The 23723-nt window shown below is 42.6% G+C and overlaps 1 protein-coding gene across 1 annotated transcript; it reads left to right on the top strand.

Annotated features, from left to right (window-relative positions):
- Positions 1–486: 486 nt before the first annotated feature.
- On the top strand, positions 487–23631 carry strc1 (stereocilin 1). Its single transcript, XM_046345509.1, has 24 exons — positions 487–2541; positions 4470–4580; positions 4779–4915; positions 5455–5641; positions 8685–8800; positions 9022–9151; positions 9455–9637; positions 10172–10210; positions 10948–11118; positions 11763–11903; positions 12690–12751; positions 12860–12995; positions 13135–13223; positions 13598–13733; positions 13876–14072; positions 14195–14285; positions 14575–14755; positions 14910–15085; positions 15257–15412; positions 16878–17020; positions 19782–19930; positions 20013–20110; positions 20242–20392; positions 22477–23631. Exons 1-24 carry the CDS (start codon positions 487–489, stop codon positions 22560–22562), a joined length of 5121 nt encoding a protein of 1706 aa, XP_046201465.1. The 3' UTR covers positions 22563–23631.
- Positions 23632–23723: the final 92 nt, after the last annotated feature.

Here is a 23723-nt window from a genome sequence, read left to right as displayed (position 1 = left end):
ATTTCCTGCTATAGTGACACATGGTTCAGAATTCATATTGACATTTCTCCAAACCCCAATGGATTATGTAAAAATAGCACTGCAATTTGGAATTGCAATTCCCGCTCTGGACCAAAATGAACAATGTCAGCAAGGTTTGTCAGTTTTGTTTTCTACTTGCACTTTCTAAAATGTGATGTATACAGATTTTAGACACGGTTTTTGTTGTACATTTGCAGTATTTTATGTCATGTGTATTTTATGCCCTGCCTTTTTTGTATAGGGGATCTAAAGCAGCTCCTGATGTGGTAAGCTGACAATGATGTGTGAAACCTTTCATGTGATACCCTAAGATAAACATAATGGAAATGTTTTGGTGGATTCATTCGTATATATATTTTTCCACTGACAGAGGATTATGACCTCCCGTATCCCTTCTACCTGACTGTTTTATTCAGGGGTATACGTCACAATGTGAGCTGGTCCTTTGGTGACACCATCTTGGATATGTTCCTGACTCCAGAATCAACACTGTGCAGCTACCCAGGCCCAGACTGCCAGAGCCTCCCCACGGTCTCCTTCAGCCGTACCCTCAAAGCGGTAGAGGACAACCCCACTGCCCTGCTGAGGTGTGACCACGACAACCTAGCCCGTTTCAATGACACCCTGTGCGCTGACATCATCACAGTGGGCCTACAGAGCTCCTCAACACTTTCCACCTTCTGCAACGCTCTGAGCATCCTGAACCCCACTGAGTTGGAACAGGTGTGGAGTAACACCTGTCACGTTATCCAGGCTCTACTGTTGCCCCTCCTGGAGGACAGGTCTGACTGCAGTGGGGACATGCCCGCCCCGCCTCCCCCAGGCCCACGGGTCTCAAGATCGCTCAGCCTCAGCCAGCTGCTGTGCAACTACGGCAACTGGACCAATGCTAGTGACGTGGACGCAGGCCTGGTGACACTGTGTAGTGAAAATGACAGGCAAGAATTCATCCTAGCGGTGTGCAGCAATATCCAGCTAATGCAGGCATTGATGAACAACAATCCTAACAATAGCTGGCTGTGGAATTTCTGTGTTAACTCCTCTGATGGATACATGGTGAGTCAGTTCTGTAGGTATCAGACCTGGACGGCGGAGACCGTCGACCCAACCATGGTGGCCGTCTGCTGGGACCAGGACAAGGAGAGGCTGAATATCCTCCTCTGTCGGAACCTGGACTTCTTCACGGTTGTGTTTTCACATGCTGACAACAACTGGCTGCAGCTGAACTGCACAGAGGCCCCGACACAGCCAGATATAAACTCTCTGGTGGCGGCTTCCTGCCAGTACTCAGAATGGCGAAACGTGATGGAAATCACCATAGAGATGATATCCATGTGCATCCAGAATGATGACAAGGGTTTTGTACTGGAGGTGTGCGCCAATGCCACCTTTCTGAATGAACTGCTCCGTAATAGTGCTACTGTATGGGTTGGAGAATACTGCACTGTCTCCCTTAACTCTCCACCCACCAACCCGCCTGTGGTGTTCAGCATCCCAGACTGGTGCAACTATGATAAGTGGAGCAAGGTGCTGGTGGACCCGTCAATGGTGGAGCTCTGCTGGCGACACGACCAGATGGGTTTTAATAAGAATGTGTGCTGCAACATGCCCCTGTTAGAGAAGCTCACTTTGGAGCCCCAGAACGAGTGGCTCGTGTCTGTCTGTGTCGACAAGGAGACCAAGGACATCCTGCCCCAGGTGTGCAAATACTCTGACTGGAACAAGCCCATCATTGTAGACATGACTGATCTGGCTCTCTGTGCTGAGCTGGACTCTCTGAACTTCACTCAGAAGGTGTGCGCCAACACCACGGTGCTCCAGAACCTGCTAGCCAACCCTGACAATACATGGCTGTTGGCGTATTGTGCAAACCACACTGGCCCCGGCGGTGGAGGGGGACAGGGAGGAGGCCTGATGGGGTTTAAGCCAGTAGAACAATGCCAGTACCACAGCTGGACAGTGGCACTTCCTGACACCTCTCTCCTGACCCTGTGCTGGGACTACGACCAGGCCAACTTTGTCTCATCCATCTGCACCAACACTGGCCTCCTTTCCCTGCTCACCAAGGAGCCCTACAGCCTGTGGGTGGGCACGCTCTGTACCACCTACACCAACTACACCAAAGGAAACAGCCAGGGAAAAACCAACAACACCTCCACAGACTCCCAGCCCTGCTTGGTCAGAGACATTGTGAGGAGGCTGAACTGGACTTGTACTGCAGACTTCAGCCCAGCCTGTCAGCCAGGCTCCAGTCAGACGCAGGCTCTGCAGCTGCTTTTGCACTGCGGGGTGAAGGCCCTGCAGCATCGCTTGGAGGGGCTCCTGACCACACACATGGCCTCTGTGGTGGACCAGGCCACCAGTGTGGCCGTGGTGCTGTTGGTGGCCCTGGAGGAGAGCCAGATGATGTCTCTACGTGTGACTGAAAATATCCGCTTCAATGTGCTCAAGTCTGTGGTGCTCTATCTAGAGAAGGAGACCAACTTTGACAACAAGAGGATCCTGCTGCAGTGCTTTGGGGTAGGTGGGCTGGGCAGACTTTATCTGCAGATAAAGAATTCCAACATTGTGTGTATTGTAAATTGCTACATTGAACAGTGGTAGCCATCTATACATTTCCCTCATGTCACAAACCTGTTTTCTGCTGTTTTGGCATTTCAACTGATTCATGTCCAAGGACATTTAGATCGGACCCATTCTAGTCTAGTGGAAATGTCATATGACTAACTTTTTTGTTGTTGTTGAGGTAACTAATCATCTATATCAATTACCATGAGGGCTATTGTTGTGTCAACCGACGGTGTACACAGTTTCACACATGTCATTGATAGTGGACATTAAATCTCTTCCCCTGGATGAGATTAACTGGCATTGATGTGATTGAATGACAATCCAACACTAATCTCTAATCACTTGTGTTTATTATTGTTGATACTGTGTTGTTGCTGTTGTCCATCTTGATTTTTTTTCTTCTTGAACCATTCAAACGATAAGCTTGAAGATTTGTTTGCCCGTAACAGAAAGTACTGACCAGTTTGATGCAAACAGGAAGACATGGGAACAGTGATGGATTTTTCCTCATCAAGGTGACAGAAGTAGGACTGATACTTATTTGGTCCTTTTACATTTGTGACTGGTGATATAGTTACTAACAAATACACACCCCTGCGTATTTATTTGGACAGTGAAGCTAAAATGTTTAATTTTGCTCTATACTCCAGCATTTTGGATTTGAGTTTTATATGAGGCGACAGTACAGAATGTCCCCTTTTATTTGAGGTATTTTCATACCTCAGAAATAAAAGCACTTGATGTATCTAGTCCCCTCATTTGAAGACAAAAGTTTCGTGTTTGGTGCCATATTCCTAGCACGCAATGAGTAGCATCATGGTAGAATCCACATAAATGCAAAAGTGTTCAGAAACATTATATTCTTATTGACAATAAAACTGACTCCAAAATTGACACAATACATTATTTACCATTCATGTCTATTGAGCACAACATAATCTGAAACACAACCAAAACAAAATGCAAATGCACTCAACAAGTTTGTAAAGTCAAAAGCTTGATGTCGTCATAGTGTGGAAAAAATATGGCATCAAATACTAAACTTTTGTCAAAATGTAACATGAACCCACCATTGGAAGGTGAGACTCTCACAAACACATGTTTTGCTCTACGACGCCCACAAGCTTCACATCACCCGTCTGAAGGTAACCCGCTACCAGTTTTAAAAATGAATGATAATCATTTCCTGAACTTTCTTATATCTCTCAGATATAGGACAAACACTTCAAAACATACTTCCTTTTGATAAATGATTTTGACTCTCTGTTTGGCCGTGTATGAATATGTTATTCAATGTGTTTCTATGGGCTAATAGCAGTGAGGCCAAATTCAATGTTTCATCAAATGTTTTTTCAATACTTTTTGGGATACCTACAGGGGTTCTAAAATTCTAAATCAAATAGCTAAATGATCCTTGGTGTGACCATCTTAAAACAATTCCATAAGTTAGCTTTGTAGACACCCAGGCCCAGGCCCTTTGACCATAAGTGAATTTGTCCAAATACTTATGCCACCTTCAAATGGGGGGACTAGATACAGAGTGCTTTCATTTCTAAACAGTAAAACAGATATGTATGAAAATACTCTCAAATAAAAGGTGGCATACTGTACTGTCGCCTCATAAAATATCTAAAATGCTGGAGTATAGAGCCAAAGTAAAAAAAAATGTTACCCTCACTGTCCAAATAAATACGTAGGGGAGTGTAACTTGTCTGGAGACGTCTCAAGGCATGGTGATGGCTAGGTATGAGTATTTGTAATGTAGAGGATTTTAAGTTCATTTATAATTTATTGTTATTTGGTGACCATTTTTGTTATGATATTCTTGTCAGGCTTATGGGTGCTTGGTTTTAGTATGTGGTGTGATTCTGTTACAGGAGTATTTCCGTATCCCTCTGGCAAGTCTGAGGGCAGTGCTGGGTGCAGTGGACATCACCACAGTCAGACAGATACTGCAGTACTTCAGCAGGAACCAGGGGACATTGCAGGTAATATAAAACACTTCATATCAGTTGTCCTAGACAGGTCTTCCATGGAAAATACTAAGATCACTTGACCTCAGTGGGACAACCTGATTGAATACATTTTATAAAAGAATTAAGTCAAATGTAGCAAAACCGCTCTATGTTCACACAAGATAATCACTTAATCTCGCTCTCTGTCCCAGTTTACAGATGACTACCTAGGCACCATGGTATCTGTGCTTTTCCAGACCCACTTGGTTAGGGACGGGAGCCTCTTTCCTGAACTGGTACCCCTACTTGCCCTGGTCAACCCTGCAGACATCCAGTCACTGCCCCCCCTTACAGACCAACCTCATTGTGTAAGTTAAGCAGGCTTCTGATACAAGTCATCATGAGTCATGATGTCCTTGTGTGTTGGTCTCTGCATTATAGATGTACGTATAGTACTGAATGGCGATAGAATCAAAGGTAATGGACTTAGGCAGTTAATTACCCCCTCTATTCAGACACTCGGGGCGGCAGGGTAGTCTAGTGGCTAGAGCGTTGGACTACTAACCGAAAGGTTTCATGTTCGAATCCCCGAGCTGACAAGGTACATATCTGTCATTCTGCCCCTGAACAGGCAGTTAACCCACTGTTCCTAGGCCGCCATTGAAAATAATAATTTGTTCTTAACTGACTTGCCTAGTTAAATAAAGGTACAGTTTAACATTTAAAAAACAGACTCACAATATTGGAGTCATTTTCTATTTAAACTACTACTTCGGCCTTAATTTAAATTGGGTCATTTGAGTCTCTGAAAGAGACGTGCTTTCCCAGTCATGTTTTGCTCTCTGCTTTTTGTTCGGGTTAACAGGTATGTCCTACATTCCTCTATGCGCTCTCTCTCTATCTTCAGGAGAAATACCATCAACAGCAACATCAGGAGTCTGTCGGTGGAGCAGCGCAGGGCCTTTGGGAGGTGGTACAGCCGAGCCCTCAGCTCCCTCAACATGACAGCCGGCGGCCCCTCCTTCATCAGGGACACTGGTAACCTGATAGTCTACCTGCCCTTTCACAGCTTCCAGCATCTCTCACCTGCTCAGGTAACAGACACGACACCTCTCTGTGAAACCAGAGCCTCCCCAGCCACAGCCAGGCAGTTGTCAGTGGTCTCCATTGTGTCAGTGGTTGTGGCCGTAGCCAATGTTCAATAAGTAAACATCGGAATGCATCAATTAAGAATGACTATGTGAAGAACAGTGAGTGATCTTTCAATGCTTAAAATGTGAATATGATCGTTGCATGTAAAGTCAGGTCCAAAAGGATTGGCGCCCTTGATAAAGATGGGCAAAAAAGACTGTAAAAGTTCAATAATACAAATACTGAGCTATATTGTATACAGAATTTGTATTTATTTTATACTAATACAATAGCTCAAAGAAAGAGATGTTGTTTAATAAGTAATACTTTTTTTTCTCAAAAATAGAGGTCAAAATGATTGGCTCCCCTGTTTTCAGAACCTTTCAATGCCTAACCTTGGATAATGGCATTGAGCCTTTTTTCTCAAATGTTTTATGAGATTGGAGAACACATTGGGAGGTGATCTTAGACCATTCCTCCATACAGAATCTTCCCAGGTCCTTGATATCCTTTGTTTGCGCTTATGAACTGCCCTCTTCAATTCAAACCTCAGGTTTTCATTGGGGTTCCTCAGGAGACTGAGATGGCCATTGCAAAATGTTGATTTTGTGGTCAATTAACCATTTCTTTGTGGATTTTAATGTGTGCTTTGGGTTATTGTCTTGCTCACAGATCCACTTGTGGCCAAGTTTCAACCTCCTGGCAGAGGCAACTAGGTTTTTGGCTTAGATGTCCTGGTCACTGGCCTCCCGCAGCTCCCGCAATAATTGGAGGAAATTAGCTTTAAAAATGCAAAATAGCATGATATTAGCTATAAAACTGCAACAACAACAAAAACGAATTTGCCCCATGGCAAAATGTGTTGAATTGGAGGACGTTAGCTGTTTTCCCCCCTAACTAATCCTTGCTCAGACCTTGCTGAGTGCCCCACAAAACTGCGGTACGACACTGGTCCTGGTACTCTGTTAAGTTTATTAAGTCGTTGAACTTAAAGGCCCAGTGCAGTTAAAACTCATGTTATTTTGCCATATTGTATAACAGCTGATGAAACTTACACTGTAAAAGTGTGAAAACGTGATCAGTGTTAGTTCCTGATAGTTGCTGGTTGAAAATGGGGTGAAATTGTATCCCCCTTTTTGAGAAAAAATATATTGTACTATTATAAACAATCTATTTCTCTGAGCAATTGTACTAGTATAAAATATTATATATATATATACACTTACGTTCAAAAGTTTGGGGTCACTTAGAAATGTTCTTGTTCTCCATGAAAACATACATGAAATGAGTTGCAAAATTAATAGGAAATAGTCAAGATGTTGACAAGTTATAAATAATGATTTTTAATTGAAATAATAATTGTGTCCTTCAAACTTTGTTTTCGTCAAAGAATCCTCCATTTGCAGCAATTACAGCCTTGCAGTCCTTTGGTATTCTAGTTGTCAATTTGTTGAGGTAATCTGAAGAGATTTCACCCCTTCCTGAAGCACCTCCCACAGGTTGGATTGGCTTGATGGGAAGTTCTTACATACCATATGGTCAAGCTGCTCCCACAACAGCTCAATAGGGTTGAGATCCGGTGACTGTGCTGGCCACTCCATTATGGATAGAATACCAGCTGACTGCTTCTTCCCTAAATAGTTCTTGCATAGATTTGAGCTGTGGTTTGGGTCATTTTCCTGTTGTAGGAGGAAATTGGCTCCAATTAAGCGCCGTCCACAGGGAATGGCATGGCGTTGCAAAATGGAGTGATAGCCTTCCTTCTTCAAGATCCCTTTTACCCTGTAGAAATCTCCCACTTTACCACCACCAAAGCACCCCCAGACCATCACATTGCCTCCACCATGCTTGACAGATGGCATCAGCATATTTTCAGCATATTTTCATTTTTTCTTTGTTTCACTAATGTTCTTCTTAGTGATCCGAACACCTCAAACTTAGAATCGTCTGTCCTTAACCCTTTTTTGAGACTGGTGTTTTGCGGGGACTATTTAATGAAGCTGCCAGTTGAGGACTTGTGAGGCTTCTGTTTCTCAAACTAGACACTCCAATGTACTTGTCCTCTTGTTCAGTTGTGCACCGGGGCCTCCCACTCCTCTTTCTATTATGGTTAGTGCCAGTTTGTGCTGTTCTGTGATGGGAGTAGTACACAGCGTTGTACGAGATCTTCAGTTTCTTGGCAATTTCTCGCATTGAATAGCCTTCATTTCTCAAAACAAGAATAGACTGATGAGTTTCAGAATAAAGTTATTTGTTTCTGGCCATTTTGAGCCTGTAATCGAACCCACAAATGCTGATGCTCGAGATACTCAACTAGTCTAAAGAAGGACAGTTTTTTTTCTTCTTTAATCAGAACAACAGTTTTCAGCTATGCTAACATAATTGCAAATGGGTTTTCTACTGATCAATTAGCCTTTTAAAATGATACATTTGTATTAGCTAACACAATGTGCCATTGGAACACAGGAGTGATGGTTGCTGATAAAGGGCCTCTGTACGCCTATGTAGATATTCCATTAAAAATCTGCCATCTCCAGCTACAATAGTCATTTACAACATTAACAATGTCTACACTGTATTTCTGATTTTTAAAAGTTTTTATTTCAAAAACAAGGCCATTTCTAAGTGACCCCAAACTTTGAATGGTAGTGTGTGTGTGTGTGTGCGTGTGTGTGTGTGTGTGTGTGTGTGTGTGTGTGTGTGTGTGTGTGTGTGTGTGTGTGTGTGTGTGTGTGTGTGTGTGTGTGTGTGTGTGTGTGTGTGTGTGTGTGTGTGTATATATACACACACTTTTTTTAATACAATAAAGCTCTTTGTTTTAAATATGATTTATTTGATCAAGTATTTGTTGCTCATCAAGTCTAATTGTATGTGTATACTGTACAAAACAGTATATGTTTAGGCCAATAGGTTTTCATTGTCTTCATTTAAAATGGTATACAGTATATTTGAATCATTGTGCACTGTATTTTAAACCAAAGTTGGGTGGTGTTTCTTCTCTCCTAGCTGTTGGTTGGTATGGATGTGTTGCTGATGAACACTCTAAGCCAACTACAACAGCAGTTTGTGGCTGACAGCCTCATAAGGACCTTCAGAAATCTAACAGTGGAACAATTCAGGAGGTCAGTGTGACAATATTTGATCGATGGTTGGTCCTGTGTCCTGTCTTACAGAAACATCCGGTTTGAAATATTAATCTGATTTGAGTTTATGCGTTTTCAAGAAATGACTTTCTGTAGTCCAATGAAATGCAACATTCTAGTAGACACTGAAGTAACCAACTGTTTGGGATACAAAAGTATCTTTGGATATGCTTGAGTTATTATCATCTTTGTATCCCTAGGCTTGGCAACCTGACGTGTCTGTCAGACCCAAAGGACCTGCAGGTGTACAGAAACGCAGAGGCCTTCTCTGTGATTCAGGACAACATTAGGACATGTGTTGCCCAGGGCCTCAGGGGCCCCAGTGACATGGTAAGTAGTCCTATCACAGACAGAACTACTTTATTTTTTCACTGCAAAGTTTAAGGTGAAACACATATGGGTATGAGTGAAGTAGACTAATCTATGGGTTTAATTTCTTGTTTGCACTTTGTCTTGATTCCTGTGTAAATATGTGTGTGTGTGTGTGTGTGTGTGTGTGTGTGTGTGTGTGTGTGTGTGTGTGTGTGTGTGTGTGTGTGTGTGTGTGTGTGTGTGTGTGTGTGTGTGTGTGTGTGTGTGTGTGTGTGTGTGTGTGTGTGTGTGTGTGTTATGCTTGTGACCATCCCTCTTCAGATCTCCAGCTTGTTCCTGAACGGGAGTGAGCTTCAGTCTCCTGGCTCTCTCTCTGCCGGCCGAGTGTCTCAGCTGGCTCCCTTCTTGCCCTGGCTAGGTGTGGACTTTCTGCAGAAGCTCAGCCAATCCCAGCTCAGCCCTGCGCTGACAGCCCTGGCCTCTGTGCCCTTCACTCCTGCACAGGTAGAAGATCATCATCATCAGTCGTCACAAGCATCCTCTCATCAGAGAGAGAGAGAGAGCTCTAATGGAGCAACTTCTGTCTGGTTTTCATACCTGATTGGGTTTTCTCAGTGCTGCCCGGCTCCAGTAACAGAGGGTTGGGATGATTATGGGGTTAGAATGGGGGTTGGTTAGTAGGGGCTTTGTGACAGCTGCCAAGCAGCCAGTTTGCAGAAGTCTGACCCCAGGTGAGGTGAGGGGGGTTCTGGAGGTGCCTTGACCCTTTGATTAAAGAAGCACACCCAACCCCACATTTTCAATGTGTGCCTGGCGGCTGCTGCCTGCCATGTGCCATAAGGGGCCTTAGTCAATGGAAAGGTAGGGTGGGGAAACAAAAGCAGGAAATAAAGCATTTGTTTTTGTCTTGAGCCCAGTGGGCTTTTCCTCATTTTCCCAAGTAGTTTCCATTTTCATAATACAGATGTTAATAAAACAGAGTTTTAGACCAGTCATAATGATTTGTTCCATCTTCTTCTTTTTGTGATGTCATTCTAGGCCAGTGTAATTGTGGACAAAGTGTATCTAAACAACAGTGTAAGTATTATTTCAGTTTTTGAAGGACATGGCTTTCTGTTTCAGAAAGGGATTGTAAACAGGGTTGCGTATTGTCTCAGATATGGTTTGCTAGATGTTTGAGAGTGTCTCTGTTTCAGTGTAATGCTTCTGTGCATAGTAATGGTCCATTCTGAGCCAGCTGGCCTGAAGCCTAGAGCAGTCTGGCCAGGGGTGACTCAAGGACAAATACTATCACCATGGCAAACCACACAACCCTGTCAATATGTATGTTTCCTACTTCATTATACACCAGATGACACTCTCTACCTGTATTATCGTAGTATCTAATGGCTGTATAGTGTTACAAAGAACAATACCAATTTGTCAAAGGTATCTTTTGTATCTAGTTTCATTTAACAGATGATTTTTGCATTATTAAAAGTGTTTGAATGATGAGTTAGAAATAGACTATCCCTCTCTCATTCTCCATATCTTCCTCCTCCACCCCCTGCCCCCCCCCCTTACTCTTTCATATCCCCAACCTTCCCTTCTCTCTCTCTCTCACTCTCTCTCTCCTGCTCACCCCCCCCCTCTCTCTCTCTCTCTCTCGCTCTCTCTCTCCTGCTCACTCCTCCCTCCCCCTCCCCTCTCTCTCTCTCTCTCTCTCTCTCTCTCTCTCTCTCTCTCTCTCTCTCTCTCTCTCTCTCTCTCTCTCTCTCTCTCTCTGCTCACTCCCTCTCCCTCTCTCCCTCTCTCCCTCCTTGTGTCCCTTCTAGCTGGCTCTGCCGGGGCAGCTGCAGAAGCTGGGCTCTCTGGTGAGTGGGGTGAAGGTTGAGACTCTGTGGAACTTGCCCTCTGACATCCTGCTGTCCTCTCTGCCTGACATCGCCCTGCATACGCCCGGCCTCAACCCCCCACAGGCCAACACCATCACCACCAAACTCTGGGTACGGCCTTAGAGGGACTCACCAACACTGACACCCATCCTCACAAACAGCGAAATGCTCACTCATATTAAATGAAGACAAACGACAAGGTACACAGTAACATGGCTTCGGCCATACGCTGCTACTCTTGGCTCAGTGGGAGGTATGTTTACAAGGCTCTGTGAGTATGCATGCATGACCATAACCATTGGAGAGGGAACAGAGTGGAGGAGAGCAAGGTGGAGTGTGGAGGGGGACCACAGCTGGCATGCCCAGGTGTACCCAGGCTCCTTGCCTGCCTGGCAGTCAAATGGGGTGATGTGGCCCTGTGCCAGCTGGAGCTGTATGCTCCATAAGGACCAGGACCAGGGATAGACTGACACACTGGGCAGGCTCAGTATTGGGCTGTTTCTTAGAGAGGAGGTGCCAACTATGCATGAATTAGGTCACTCTGACACATTTGTAATTACTCCTCTTTTGTTTGCCTGAGTTATTTTTTTTATGGTTTGTGAACATGTATTTACATTCCACCCACATATTGTGTGTACCACTCAAAGCCCATTCAGTCACCATTGAAATCCACTTCATATCTGCGTGTTTATCTTCTGAATTGGTGTTGTTTAGTCACTACACGCTATGTCTGTGTTGTGTTGACCTTTGTCCAGGACTCACCAGAGGTGACTGGCTGGTTGGATAAGGTGGAGCCCCTGCTCCCCAGCACCCCTCTACTCAGTGTGCTGACCAGGGCTAGTCTGCTGTTGACCAACAGGACCATGGCAGGAAGACGAGCCTGGAACACTCAGCAGGTAACGTCTGTGAGCTGACTCATGTCCTCTGCTCCAGCAATACCTGTGACCTGCAAGTCATTTTCAAGGGGATACAATTCATGCATATCCGTACCTAAATTCATGCATATCCGTAACTAAATGCTTAGTGATTTTATTCACCCAATGATATTTAGAGATTTGAAAAGGATTTCCGAGTGTGTGTCTAAAGATGTCAGCATGTTACGCAATGTGGGTCTCTCCTCTGTCAAGCAGAGGTGTGTATGACACGGTCTTGATTAGATGTTAAATAATTAACCGTCCGTGGAGAAGTCGGCCTGTTGTATAACCCCTGCCCTGACTGTTTAAATAGGCTATTCTATGTTCTGAACACACACAGCGTATCTGTGACTGTCAACACACACACACACACACACCAGGTCCCAGCTATCACAATGAGGTGGTGTCTCAGACGAGCTGATGGCCCTCTCCCTCCTGCTAGCCTAACGCTGGTCTGGTCTGTTTCACCACACTGGCCATGAAAGCTGCCCTATAATCCCCTGTCTGTTGCTACTAATGGGCCTGAGGGCGGCCTGCCAGCACCATTAAATCACAGCTCCCAAATCCTGCATGTTCATGCGCACTGTGTGAAGTGGCAAAGCACGACAACACTGTCCTACTGAATTTACTACACACCTCAAAACTATATTCCAAAACTGCCAATCACCTCTATAGCACTGCGGGGTATTCTCTCTCTGGCTGCCACTACGTGTGTTGGGAGATGGTTTGTGATCAATACGAATGATCGCTTCTGGTTTCTTTTCCCAGGCTAAAACTCTTTTTAAAGAAGCAGTGAAGACCATGCCCAATCTTTCCACTGAGACGTTTCTGTGAGTGCATATCTATGTGAAACATAGCTGCAGTTGATTTATTACTAACCTCTTGTGAATGTGCTCCCATTCATATTTGTAATCTATTTTGTCTCTCTGGTTATACAGTGCCCTTGGAAGCATTGCTCGAGGTGTAAGCTGCACAGCCCTGCGACAGCTCTTCCGGGACAAGCCAACATTTTCCTCAATGCAGAGTGTCCTTGCATTCATGAATAAGCAGTCTGTTCCTCTCCATTCCTCACTGGTAGATGAGCAAATACTTAACCATATTCCTCTGAGCTAGTTAATTGTGTTAACAGTGGAACCATGCCAGATGTCAGGTATAAAGATAGCTGTTATATAAGCGTAATTGACGACCCTCATGCTTTTGTCTTGACTTACAGAAAAAGTGCATCATCGAGGAGCTGTACTACTTTGACTTCTTCTCTGAGCTGCTGGGAGAGTTTGGCGCTCAGATCACACTGGCCCTGCCGTGAGTCGGTCTTACTGTCATTAATCCTCACTACAGATGGTTTGAACATCAACAATGCATCACTGTCAACTTTTGTGTGTGTCCCTGTGTGTGTGTGTGTGTGTCCCTGTGTGTGTGTGTGTGTGTGTGTCCCTGTGTGTGTGTTTGTGTGTGTGTGTCCCTGTGTGTGTGTGTGTCCCTGTGTGTGTGTGTCCCTGTGTGTCCCTGTGTGTCCCTGTGTGTGTGTGTGTGTGTGTGTGTGTGTGTGTGTGTGTGTGTGTGTGTGTGTGTGTGTGTGTGTGTGTGTGTGTGTGTGTGTGTGTGTGTGTGTGTGTGTGTGTGTGTGTGTGTGTGTGTGTGTGTGTTTGCATGCTTGTGTGTGTATGCATTTGTAGGGTGAGCACTATTAAGAAGTTCCCTGCCGACATGATGGACACTCTCAGGAAGATGATTGTGAAGGACTCCCATCACTTCCTGCTCCTCCCCAGTACAAAACAGGATATTCTGGTGGACAAGATGGTGCAGAGACTTGTCAGTACCCTCTCCTGTACCCCATTACTGCTAACACATTCAGCCTGGGGTTTAACTTTGGTGTCTTCGATTTTAAATCTTTATGTTGAAAATGATTTACAGGTATTATTTACAGGTATAAGTTGAAAATGTTCTCCCCCAGGGCATGTACACGGGGGAGTTCACTGAGGATGAGTTCCGTTCACTGGGCATCATGGCGACCTATGTAGTGGATGAGGTGTTTGTGCAGCTGGTGCGGAGCTTCTTTGTGGAGAGCCTGGAGTTCCTCCGAGAGTTCTGCTATAACAGCAGCAAGAGGGACATCGTCGCACAGATCCTACAGGAGCCTGGCACCTTCGGGTACTGTAGCACCCTCTTAAACAACCACCCCACATTACAGCACACACCCCATTTAACCTTTCGTTATAACTCCTCTGTCTCCTCACATCACATGAAAAATGAGCCTTTCTGTGTGCTCTTAGCCCCGTTCAGAACTGGACCCCTGAGACACTCAATCAAGTGGGCAGATTCTTATTCTTCCTTCCCAAAGAGACGCTGCAGCAGATTCCCCAGGTACGTTTCCTGCTCTACCTTTCCCTCAGTCTTTAACACATCCATTTCCATTATTTATTCAAGGTTTAGTTCCTTTGCAGTTGATTTGACCATTGTCATGATTCATTTATTTGGGTGTCCTTAAAGTTATTGAGAGGTGTTACATTTGCTACACGACACCAGGAATCAGGAAAGGATGGATTTGTAAAAGAATCCTGCAGGTGTCCACTGACAGGACTCCTAGAGGTGTCAGGTGCTATGCTGCCCTGGCCTGTTGGCCCCTAGTCAGGCTGTGTGTGTATGTCCTCAGGCCCTGATGACCCAGGGGCGTATAGAGAGGCTGTTTCTGAGTCAGCGCCGGTGGGAGTCGGGTGCTGTTGGGGCCCTCTGCATTCAGGGCCGGGACCAGGTTGAACAGACAAAGCTGTTTGAGAGGCAACAGTTTGTTCTTCAGAACTTCCTGGGTTTTCTCAAAGTGGGGCAGGTCACACGTGAGTGCCACTCTGTCTCACATTGAGACTTCTATCTTACTCCCCAACTTTACTGCCAAAACAGATGAACATAAGACTCTTTTGTGAAATGTTTACATACATTTCCCTCTGTATACAGTATTACCATCTCTTTTGTCCATGTGTCTCTGCCCAGCTCCTGCATTGATGCCCACATGTGAAAAGCTGCATGCAACACAGCCTTCAGCCTGGAGCACAGACAGCTTGACAGGCATGTCGTCTGCCGCCTTCAGCTGTAGTCTAGAGCTCTTTGGCCAGGACCCCTTCTTTTCATCATACCAACAGAAACTACTCCTCCAGAAAACTAAAGAGGTACATATTTTACCCATAACAAGAAACATCACTGTAGTTCCTATGTAGAAATCACCTTGTACCATATGCAAAATGGGTCCAGTGTCTGATTTAACCGTCTTCTGTAGCTGCTCTGGTTGCATTAACTAACAGAGGCTGTGTCTTAGTTCTTTTTCTCTGTGTTGTCTGTAGATCTACGGAGCGGCCAGGTCCTTCTCCTCATCTGTGATTACACAGCTGGGTCGTATAGCCTCCCAGCTTTCAGTGGCAGAGCTGAGTGTGATCCGGCTGTCTGAGCTGAGCACCATCTCTGCACTGGGGGCAGTCAGCACCTGGAACAGCAGACAGGTAGCTAACAATCAGTCTGACAATCTGGTTCAATGATTTTTGTTTCTGTGTGTGTAGTTTGTGTAGTCCTGATGTTTTTGAATGTTGGTAACACTTTACTTGACACCTGGTGTCCTAACATGTTAAGAACAAAAATAGGTGACAGGTCTGTGACTCCTGAGCGGTCATAATCATGTCATAATATGTCATAACGACTGACATAACTTGACATAACAATGTCACGACCCTTATATTTACACCTGTTGTGACATATATTGCATTGTTTTATGGCTGGTTATGACATCTTTATAAGAGAGTCAAACCCCATATTTATTCAAATGAGTTATTTTCCTGCAAAGAAGTTTTATTTCAGGTTGAAAGTTTTTCTTAAATCCTTTGTTGCAATGAATTCTTTACAGTCATGTTTTTTTTTCTTCATATTTTAAATAACTTGTAGAACATGTACTTTATGACACTGTCATGGAGCATTATGACCATCCTGTGGCACTTTACTTGAAATAAGAAAATGTACTTTATGACACTGTCATGGAGCATTATGACCATCCTGTGGCACTTTACTTGAAATAAGAAAATGTACTTTATGACACTGTCATGGAGCATTATGACCATCCTGTGTCACTTTACTTGAAATAAGGAAATGTATTATAACTGTGGCACTTTACTTGAAATAAGAAAATTTATGACACTGTCATGGAGCTTATGACCATTGTGGCACTGGAAAATGTACTTTATGACACTGTCAGGTTTTGTGCATTTTGACACTCTTATGTAGGTGTCATAGCCAGCTGTAAAATAACGCAATGTATGTCACAACAGGTCTAAATATGTCATGACACTGTTATGCCTATATTATAACAGGTTATGTCAACTGTTATGACACACAGTATTATTGCATTGTTATGTCATAACGCTTTATGACAATGGGTGTCAAGTAATAGGTGTCAGGTAATGGGTGTCAAGTAATGGGTGTCAAGTAATGGGTGTCAAGTAATGGGTGTCAAGTAATGGGTGTCAAGTAATGGGTGTCAAGTAATGGGTGTCAAGTAATGGGTGTCAAGTAATGGGTGTCAGGTAATGGGTGTCAAGTAATGGGTGTCAAGTAATGGGTGTCAAGTAATGGGTGTCAGGTAATGGGTGTCAAGTAATGGGTGTCAGGTAATGGGTGTCAAGTAATGGGTGTCAAGTAATGGGTGTCAAGTAATGGGTGTCAAGTAATGGGTGTCAGGTAATGGGTGTCAAGTAATGGGTGTCAAGTAATGGGTGTCAGGTAATGGGTGTCAAGTAATGGGTGTCAAGTAATGGGTGTCAAGTAATGGGTGTCAAGTAATGGGTGTCAAGTAATGGGTGTCAGGTAATGGGTGTCAAGTAATGGGTGTCAGGTAATGTGTTATCTGAATGTCCTACCTGCTTTGGTGTGCCCTTGTTTGTTTGGTGCCTTATGCTATCCTTGTCTCTCCTGTCCCAGCTGGCTGTGCTGTCCTCCTCTGTGCTCAACTCCACCCAGGTGGGTCTTAGTCAGCTGTCCTCCAGCACCCTGGTGGCTATGGGACACATAGTGTGTGGGATCAAGGACTCAGACATGCGCTCCCTGAATGCAGTGGAGTTCAGGTGAGATTAGAGACCTACTCAAATCAGTGAGAGGGACTCACTTGAGAGAGGGAGTGTTATAGGTGCTGTGTTTTTTTTTACCATTAAAAAGAGTTTGCATTTTTCATGTGAAACCTCCCATAATGTGTGTCTTCTTAGCCTTTATCCAACCGGTTTCTCCCTCCTGTCATGCTACATGCTGTAACCAATGATGTACTGTATATGGGGCGTTCTATAAGTAATGGGGCCAATGTGTGACATTGGATCAGCATTTCAAAATGGTTTGAAACAAAAATGTAAAAGGATTTTCATGCAGTTCCACATGTGTACTTAAAGGAATAAAAGTAAATATATGCAAATTGTCCCATAACTCCACCTATAGAACAACATAGGCCCTTTATGCAGGGTTCATACAGACATTGGCAAGTAAAATTCAAGGACATTCAGGGACTTTCTCAAGCACTTAATTGTAATTTTCAAGGACCTCAATGCTAATGTACAATATAGAACTTCCCCCAAAAAGCATGCAAGAAGTGTCAAAAAACGAAGCCATTATCACTTTAAGAATAATGCAGCCTATGTGGCTGATGCAGGCACACAATACATCCATGAATAGCGGTATCATTAATCTCACCATTGCTGTTTTTATGATGAGAAACTGACCAAAAACCAAAGTTCCTTTTTCAATGGAAGGATTTGTATGGGAAGTCATACTATGGGAAGTCATTGCTACAGGCTGACACATCGGTCTGCTGATACAGGACTAGTAAAGGCTCAGTGCACTACTTTTGTGAGAATATTTTATGAATATTTATTTTCAATTCGTATTTTTCAGGGGGTGCTGCAGCACCCTCACTTCCTGAGGATATGAAGCCTATTCCAGCACTTGAATTTCTGAGCTCCATGTTCAAGTCGGCTACTTCAAGCCCTTTGTATTGTTTACAATTGCAGGTCTAACATGGTAAAACAAAATGTATTTGTCATGTTATTTCATTACAAGATCATTGTGAATAAGCCCACTAGACTGTGTAATTAGTTGTCATTATATCCAGAATCATTCATAGGAATAGCGTTGGGTGTTGTGCAATAGTCGATCCTACACAATTGCGCACAGTAGACTTGGCTTCCAATCCGAGGCACAAAAGCATATGAAAACACAAACTCTACCTTGATGCTTTCTCTGTTAAATCTAACAGACGACAAACAGATGATCAATATCAATTTGCTACAGATTGTGGATCCAGGCACAACTGTCTTCACTGGTGTAACGAATGAGACACAAATATTCTGGACATTTCTCACAAACACCTTTTTTCCCAGCACTTGGTCAGTTGCATCGCATGCGCTATTGCTATAGCTGGTCATCACTTGACTGTCATTCTGAAAATTCCTTCCTGGATCTGATGATGTGTGAAAATATCATGGCGTAACTAGTCAGCTGGTCACCAAATGTGCATCCAATAAGTATTGTGCATAATTACTGAAGAACCCACATGAATGACCGTATCAAATGTAGGTTTTAAGTATCTAGGTAAGGTGACTCTTTCGGGTTAGAAGCCTTTCGATTTTGCAATGCATATATTATTTTGGATTTGTGTGCCCATGAAAACTGTTTTCACCTGCAACATAAGGAGATACGAAATGTTACACTGCATTTCTGAGATCTCTATACAAAAAACTAGCCAAGAGCTAAATCCAGGATTCTTACAAGGTTCAAGTTCAATGTCTAATTGAACCGATTAATGCTTCATATAAGATATAACAACAACTTACACTGCCATAAATGCAAGGACAGAAAAGTCATGTTTTGGCCATATTGGCACTCCAGTCTCCTTAGGAATTAATGGAATTCTAAATTATTTTAATGAAATGTTTCATGGACAAAATTACTTTTTTTTTTGATGTGGGGACAGTAATACTAGTACTTTCTAAAATGTATACTTTAATGGAAAAAAACGATATATATTTTTTTAAATGTTAAGCTCACATAATATAATTTAAAAGTATGCATTAAGGTGTCTGTAATAGAATGAAACATGGCAAAAATAAACGTAGACATTAAATTCCTTTCTATAACTTCCAAAACATGTTTTACTATGATGGGAGTACCAAGATGGGGATGCGGTGGCTTCAAAACACTGCCCTCTGTCAGTTATCTAGTGTATATGTAACACGTGTTAATCGTACTCTCCTTGCGTTGTGTTTTGTTCAAAGAAATCACCCCAGCCAGTGGTCCCAGTTGAGCGTTATTTATTATATGTGGTTAAATAGGAAACAGCATGTTAGTTGTGCAGGACTTAATGATGTTGATGGCTGTCGATGGTAAAATCTGTAGCAAGATAACAACTGTGTTAGCAGTGTGCTTATGTGACCATTACATCGGTGCATGCTAGCTACAACACTTATATACACCAATCATATACCAAAGCACATCCCAGAAAGCCCCTCAATCACTAAAAGGTACCATATACCCAAACATGTATAAATCAGCAATGTACAGCAAACTGGTACACATTGTAAAATATAAAAATAGAATACTGTCTTCAGAACTCGGAACTACCCCTTGCATCACATTTTCATACTGGGGAGACGTTCGCGATCTCCCCCTATCTGCAAGCGGGGCCAATAACAACACGCCTTATTGTCATCGGAATTGAACCAATCAATAAGAATGCTTGAACCTTAAATACACATTTCTTTCGAGTCAAGTATAAACATAACCAACCCTGTTACATATATACATAATTGTCTGTAACTCACCTCTCCCCCCTCCTGGCTGCAGTAAGGCAGTTCTGTGGCTGGGCCGTCTGCGGCTGTCCTGTTCAGAAGAGCAACAACAGGCTTTAACGGGACTGCTGAGCCATAGCCTGGCTTTTGGACCCATAAGCTCCTGGGGCCCTGAGGTCTTCATTGAGGTTGGAGCACTGGCAGGTACATTACATGCCTTTTGTTGTTCTGCTACGACAAATATGACTACTGCCTGAAATTAGTTTCAACCTCTTACAATCTGCAGCTGGCCTCCCAGATATGGCCATGTCTTCTTTGGTGAAGGAGCAGATTGAAGGATTTACACCTCTGGCTGTGTCCCTGATCCGGGCAGACAAGTTTGCTGTAAGTGTGAGGATTCAAAATGCCTATGATTCAATAACACATGTCAGTTTATCCTCAATGTTTTGTATTGCCCCCTATCAAATAGTTGCTTTTCTATGTTGTGTTCATGTGAATTGTCCGTGTCTCCGCAGGTCGTGTTTGACCCAGCCCAGATCAGCATGTTCTCCTATGAACAGGCCAAAGCGGTGACTGAAGCCCAGCGCTTGCTTTTGTCCCCTGTGCAGCTGACAGCTATGTCTATGGTGCTGGCTGTCTGGGATGACAAACCTGTTGACTTCCGTGGTAATTAACTTTCACCTGCTGAAATGTTTCAAGTGTACACCATTTCCCTAGATGATTTTCATTTGTGTGGCGGCCTCGGGAAACCCTTCATATCGTGAAATGAAAAGCTACCGTGAACAAATACAAAGTAGATGCAGGTGGTGAAGGCCTGGTAAGTTTGATAAAGTCTAGCTAATACATTGTGTACTTAACTAGCTAACTAACTAGCTTAATATACTGTACATTGCTTTCTCCTCATTGAAGACGCTCCCATCTCTCCATCCATGATGAAGTGACAGAAGATCATAAAATAATGATTGATTACCGGTAATTCAGAATCATACTGGCAGGTTTGCTCAAAGTAATGACAACTAACTAAATCAAACAACAAGCAATATCGCTATTTATCTGAGAAGTCAGCTTCAACGATGATTGATCAAATATATTTACATTTGATGATTGAACTCCAAAAAGGAAAGAATGCTACAATGGCAGGAGCCCAATCCAATGTACACTCCTGGGTGGGGATTGGTATAACTGTGTTGGTAGATAATTCATCTACATACATCTATCCTATTTTACATCTTTGAGGGGAGTGAAGGTGAGTGGCCAGGGCTATCAGAAATGGGATGCAGCTCAAAATGACAGATAATCACAGCAAGATGCCTCTTGCTTCCACCAAGTTTTAGAATAGGATCTCAATTGCTTTGTTACTTAAAATCAAAATAATTCTGAACTGCTGAAATGACTGCAATAGTGTTTGTGTATTTTGATCCCTTTTCATGTAATTTTGGCAGCTAATAGGACCTACCCACTGATCAAGCAACATCGGAGGAAAGTGTGAACTACTTTTATGAACGTTTGCTCCGGCATAGCCTACAGCTACTTATACACAAATGAAAATGGGAAATGAACTATTTTACTTAAGTAATTATTCTGCCCTTGAGTTGCGTTCCCATGCAAAACTAGACAGATAGCTAACAACTAAGTCTTCAATAAATCTCCCAAGGCGTGACTTTTCTTGAATGAATATATTGAAACGTTTATGTTGTGAAACTGCAAAATACAGAAAAGAATATACTTTAGTGTTCAATTCACACCGACATACTGTAGATGTACATTAAACATTTGAAGTTGCATAAATACAAAGCACGCGCTAAGGTACCATGCATCTGGCATGATGCCAAACCATATAGCTAATTGTTAACCATATGGTAATTGCTCCTTTCATTACTCTAATAATGTATAACCATCTATGTAGAATAACAAAGCATATTACACTAAAAACAGTAACAAAACTACAGTATTGTATATTTTACAATTCGTTTGCATGACGCATGAGCAAAGTAATACAGCTAAAGACATACACAAAAGGCATTGCAATTTGTGAGTAAATGCAACCAACATTGATTGATATGTAAGAAACTCTATCAATAACAAGATTATCATCATTAGCTAAATGCTTGAATCGAACTTACAAACAAATATTTTTCCAAGGCTGAAGCGTGACAAGAAATAACTACATTGAAAGACCTGCACCGTAGCGTTGTTTGTAGCTGCTTCTATGCGTGCAAAACAAATTCTGAACTTCCCGTTTGCGTTGACTTTCTAAGTACCAGAAAGCGCCACTAGGGGGCAAATAACACCATTGAACACAATGAAAATCCAATTTAACCATTGTAATAAAATACCTTCTAACAGGATGGCAGCACAGTAATCATACAATATGCTTTACATTAGAATAAAGTAAAGGGTTTAAAGTAACCAAAACAACCAAAATCTCAATTTTCAACTGTGGGCTTTTTCAAATGAATGAGGGCGTGATATCTGATGGGTTTTCGTAGTCCTCCTTACATGTTTCACTGAAGCTGACATGGTCTTGATCTAGCAGAGTGTAATGAAATGAGATGCGTATGATGTCAGTATATACTTTCAGCTTGTATATTTTGTAACTTTGAGTCTGAATATGAAGAGGAATCAGGATCTAGTTGAAGAAGGACAGCTCAAGCAAAGGTTTGAGGGAGTGTTGGATGTAGGATGCTTGTATCGTTGAGTTTGTCTCCATACAGTTAGTGTTGCTTTTGTGTTTGTGTGTCCCCATGCAGGCAGGTCACCAGGGCTGGCACTGTGCCCTAGTCCTCTCTGTCACCTTCTGGGACTGCTGATGGTGCTGTTAGTTTCTGCTCTGTAATGGCCTCCCCTTCTGATGGATAAACCCCTCAATGGGCCATGAGGACTCTCATGAGGGTCTCTCCTACACAACTACCATGTTAAACAATAAGTGTAATATATTGGAGTATTGTAATGTATGATTTGATAATGGGTGGATATTTATTTCTATCAGAAAATAATATCAAATTGGTCACACACACATTTAACAGATCGTATTACGGGTGGAGCGAAATGCTTGCATTCACAACAATACAAACACATCTAAAAGTAAAAATAATGGAATTAAGAAATATATAAATATTAGGATGAGCAATGTCAGAGTGGCATTGACTAAAATATATTAGAATAGAATACAGTATATACATATGAGATGAGTAAAGCAGTATGTAAACATTATTAAAGTGACTAGTGTTCCATTATTAAAATGACCAGTGATTCTATGTATATAGGGCAGCAGCCTCTAAGGTGCAGGGTTGAGTAACTGGCTAGTGATAGCTAATTAACAGTCAGATGGCCTTGAGATAGAAGCTGTTTTTCAGTCTCTCGTCCAAGCTTTGATTCACCTGTACTGACCTCACCTTCTGAAGAGCCATCCATTTGCTAGTGGCCTATTCTCTGAGTGAAGAAAAAAACATTTCAGCATTTTATTGCGCATTGCTGAGTTGTAGTCGTCAGTTTAGGCTGACAATTATTTTGTTAGGTTTAAGGTTGAATAAAATCTTATTTTATTGCTTAAATGTAATTGTTTTAAATGGAAAGAGAAGAGTAATCATGTGGTTCTATCTCAATGTGCAGTGATGTTTTCTATTATTTGAGCATTATTATGTTTTTAAATCCTTGTCTATCTGTAAAGTATTTTGGCAACAATTTACATGGTGTACTTTATAAAGGGTGTGTTAATGGTTTATAAGTAGCCCAGTAGACTCCTTTCCAATATTTCTGTAACACAAAAATAATCTAGCCTATATAACACGCTCATTGCAAATATTTTTGGGGTATTTATTCCATGTATTGTAATTGCTGTGAGTTTTGTTTTGTGTGAATACTCAGGCATAAATATGTTGCTAATAAAGAACTTCTACATTGTATTCCTTTTAATTTTATATTTTTGTAATCAAAATGTTTAACTGAAAAATGTTTAATATCGAGTTGTCATTCATCTCATAGCTTCACCTAAGTT

This window comes from Oncorhynchus gorbuscha, linkage group LG04 (assembly GCF_021184085.1).
Source record: "Oncorhynchus gorbuscha isolate QuinsamMale2020 ecotype Even-year linkage group LG04, OgorEven_v1.0, whole genome shotgun sequence".
NCBI classification, from domain to species: Eukaryota; Metazoa; Chordata; class Actinopteri; order Salmoniformes; family Salmonidae; genus Oncorhynchus; species Oncorhynchus gorbuscha.
Note: the sequence above shows the minus strand (reverse complement) of the source record. Positions and strands in the feature narration are given on the sequence as shown.

Bases quoted from the DNA above. Each gene is read 5' to 3' on its own strand.
- strc1 (XM_046345509.1), top strand. From the start codon at position 487: ATGTTCCTGACTCCAGAATCAACACTGTGCAGCTACCCAGGCCCAGAC. The intron at 5,642-8,684 runs GTAACAGACACG...CTTCTCTCCTAG, and splicing joins AGCATCTCTCACCTGCTCAG to CTGTTGGTTGGTATGGATGT. The intron at 15,086-15,256 runs GTACATATTTTA...TGTTGTCTGTAG, and splicing joins TCCTCCAGAAAACTAAAGAG to ATCTACGGAGCGGCCAGGTC.